The following is a 3622-nucleotide window of genomic DNA, read 5'->3' on the forward strand; positions in this document are numbered from 1 at the left end:
AAAAATCTTCGTTTGTGTTCTACTGAAGAAGCAAAGTCACCTACATCTTGGATGCCCTGGGGGTAAGCAGATAAACATCAAATTTAAATTTTTGGGTGAACTGTCCCTTTAAGATGTTATAAACAGTTGTCTCTAGATTCCGCTAACTGTTGTACGCATGTTCACGAGAGAGTGCCTTTCTGGCGGATGACGTAGGATGTCGGCATAGCGTGATTAGTGACAAACGCAGAGGAGAGAGCAAATTCATGTACATGAATTAGAAGTACAAACACGGATTTGTAAAGAAAAATGTCAGAGGATTTCGATATAAGCCAAGAGGAGACTGGTTTTCCTTTGCTCCTGTAAACAAACGTCGGTTCTTGCAAGACTAGCATATTCTCACCGGAGCTAATGCTACGCTGACATCCTATGTCATCTGCCCAGCTTGCATGTACGACAGTTAGTGCAAGCTAGAGATTGCCGTTTATAATATTTTAAATATGGATATTTTTCTTACAAAAATGCATCGATTTGCTAAAGGAGGCCTTTATTCACCCCCCAGAGCCATGTGAGGCACTTTTTATTATGGATTGATGTGCTTTATTGCACTTCTTTTGGATTGTTGAACAATAACACCCACCCATTGTCATTTTAAAGCTTGGATTTTTTTATATAACTCTGATTGCATTCGTGTGATTTTTAGAGTTTACTTGTATTCTGATAATGTCCTTAAATCAAACATTGTTGTTTTTTGTTAAAATTCAACAGGTTTTTATTTGAGAATCAAAGTCCTGCTCATGTTTATTACCGGTGGAAGTTATACACCATATTACAGGTTAGCCTTATTTATTTTTATTCTTATGTCAGAAACATCTTGAAATGTGTTCAGCTGTAAAATAAAAAAAATATCTCCACTCACAGGGCGAATCTCCAACAAAATGGAAAACAGAAGACTTCAGAATATTTAAGAACGGATCTATCTGGCGACCGCCACCCCTTAACCCATATTTACATGGCACTCCTGAAGACGAGGAGCATGATGATGATGAAGATGATGAAACTAGCAAGAAGGGCGCGTTGAAAGACGGGTATGTCTATCTATCAAAATCTGGAGTTTATGGAGATATCCAATCCTTCTAGTATGGAGCTACTAGGCTTTTGGTTGTAGCCAATATTGTTGGTTATGTGTACTTAATATTCTCCTCTTCTGCAGCGAGAGGGATAAATTGGAGGAGTTACTCCGAGGTCTCACGCCAAGGAAGAGCGGCATAGCTGATGCCATGTTTTTCTGCCTCATGCATGCTGATGCAGCCGAAGAGATTGTGGAATGCATCGCTGAGTCTCTGTCCATACTTAAAACACCTCTGCCAAAGAAGGTCACTCTTACACAGCAGAATTACGATTAACAAAGAATTTTGTATGCGTCTCATCACTTTTATTTACGTGTGCATTTCTGTCCTCCCTCAGATTGCAAGGTTATATTTGGTGTCGGATGTGCTGTATAACTCATCTGCAAAAGTTGCTAATGCCTCCTATTACAGAAAATTGTAAGTCTCAGAACTATTTTTGAGTGCACAATCAAGGTATTAATTCTTGTTTGTCGGTTTATTCATTGTGTTTTGTTTTGATTCTTTTACAGCTTTGAAATAAAACTCTGCCAGATATTTTCTGACCTAAATGCCACTTATAAGACAATACAGGGCCATTTACAATCCGAGAATTTCAAGGTGCGCCATTTTGCTCTTTTAACACACAATGGTTTTCTGTTTTAAAGATTGGAGTTGATGTTTTTAAATTTTGGTCCTCACAGCAACGAGTAATGTCCTGTTTCCGTGCGTGGGAAGACTGGACAGTGTATCCTGATCCATTCCTGATTAAACTTCAGAACATCTTCCTGGGCCTCGTCAGTCTCGAACCTGAAAAGGAGATTGAAGACCTGTTGCCAGAGGTTAGCTTCATAGAGATTGACTGATTGAGTTATGATTCATAGATTTTCAATGGTCAGGTTTGAGTTGAGTCACAGTTCATCTAGATATGAACTGACAGATTGAATGTTTATTTCATTTTTACTTAGCAACCAGAAAGGTCGGAGGACATTGATGGTGCTCCTATTGTGGAGGAGGAGCTGGATGGTGCTCCTTTGGATGATGTTGACGGCATGCCCATAGATGGAGTGCCAATTGATGGTGCATCACTTGATTACCTGGATGGAATGCCCATCAAGGGAACAGATGATGATCTGGATGGCGTTCCTTGTAAGAATGCTGACAAAATAGATTTTATTTAATTTAACTTTCATACACTTAGTTACCTACTTGGTAAACTTAACACATCACTCAAAAATCAATAAGAATGTACTTTACAATTACAATTGCCGAATGTCATGGGAGATGTTCTAACAGAATTTTTTTTCAATGCCCCTTTTTTTTTTTTTTTCAGTGGATCAAAAACTATGCTTTAAGGTGGCCCCGTCAAAATGGGAGGAAGTGGATGGTACTGCTTTGGAGGCTCAAGGTTAGTCTAGATGACATTTATAACATTGTCTAAAGCTTAATTTTCTCCTGGGATCATTAAGTTGAGAATTTTGAAATCAAACCATGATTTTTCTCTGTTTTTAGCTGTAACCACGTCAAAATGGGAAATCTTTGATCCACCAGATGAATCTGAGAAAAGTAAAACAAGGTAAGTTTTACTATTTCTACTTGGTATGTAAAACTCATGGAATTTAAATCATGGAAAGGTCATAGGAATGTCTTACTAAGTTCATAGTCATAAATTTAAATAATTCAATCCCTAGAAACTGCTTGTGTGAGTTAGGGCTGGGTGATAAATCGATTTTATCGATTAACTCGAATGTGTAGTTTACGTCGATTTGTTTGAATGAAAATCGGTTTTCTCTTAAACATCTGCCGACGCTCCCCTCTGGGCTCCCGTGGTTCCGAATGTGCTCAGTCCTCCCCCCACGCGTTTGCCATAGAGATACACAAACAACATGGCAGCGAGCAGGGAAGAACTCGTTCCCAAGAAAGGAACAGTGTCATGCGTAATTTTAAATTGGTTCGGTTTTGCGGCGTCAGACACAGAAAAAACAACACTCCGCTGCAAAGTGTGTTTGAAGTCTGTTGCTAGCAAAGGTAGCAGTACGACCAATTTACTGCAGCACCTCAAACAGAGGCATGCTGCCGAGTGAGAGAGATGTTGCGCCCTACGAAATGAACAAGACCGCGGCAGCACAAGCACACCCGCCAAAAACCAACCTACAGCAGTGTTACTTATTGCGCGGCTCGCCAAGCTTTACTTTGTGGCTCGCATGGCAGTAAATAATACGATGATATGATCATGCAGTCAATACAGATATTTCATAAAAACATTAAAAACAAGCAGGGCTATAACATAACCCATTAAAAAAACTCATGTCTACACCGCACGCGAGTGGCGCGATCTGACAAAAGACAATAGAACCCAGTGATGTTGTCTACACTGGATGCGGCGCGGCGCCATGCGATGTGACACGATCCCCATCAGTAAACTGATGCCTCGTTCTATTTATGATTAACTGTACTGACACTACGTTCAGATGATTTGCAACTGTAGTGTCAACAAGTGTAGACAGACTTTTAGCGCAGCGGGGCGCGGCAAGACA

General features: G+C 40.1%; 1 protein-coding gene across 5 annotated transcripts in view; it reads left to right on the plus strand.

Moving 5' to 3' along the window:
- LOC107729248 (U2 snRNP-associated SURP motif-containing protein-like) overlaps positions 1 to 3622 on the plus strand; it is a 26040-nt gene that overhangs the window by 18855 nt on the left and 3563 nt on the right. For all 5 annotated transcript variants that reach the window (XM_016539692.1, XM_016539718.1, XM_016539685.1 and 2 more), the window contains 9 exons: positions 748 to 814; positions 901 to 1067; positions 1193 to 1355; positions 1447 to 1526; positions 1619 to 1706; positions 1790 to 1927; positions 2054 to 2234; positions 2419 to 2493; positions 2598 to 2661. In XM_016539692.1, the coding sequence (XP_016395178.1) occupies positions 748 to 814; positions 901 to 1067; positions 1193 to 1355; positions 1447 to 1526; positions 1619 to 1706; positions 1790 to 1927; positions 2054 to 2234; positions 2419 to 2493; positions 2598 to 2661 (1023 nt within the window). The remainder of the gene's footprint in view (positions 1 to 747; positions 815 to 900; positions 1068 to 1192; positions 1356 to 1446; positions 1527 to 1618; positions 1707 to 1789; positions 1928 to 2053; positions 2235 to 2418; positions 2494 to 2597; positions 2662 to 3622) is intronic.

The sequence above is a fragment of the Sinocyclocheilus rhinocerous genome, unplaced genomic scaffold (genome assembly GCF_001515625.1).
Source record: "Sinocyclocheilus rhinocerous isolate Xijiao unplaced genomic scaffold, SAMN03320098_v1.1 scaffold1785, whole genome shotgun sequence".
Classification (NCBI taxonomy): domain Eukaryota; kingdom Metazoa; phylum Chordata; class Actinopteri; order Cypriniformes; family Cyprinidae; genus Sinocyclocheilus; species Sinocyclocheilus rhinocerous.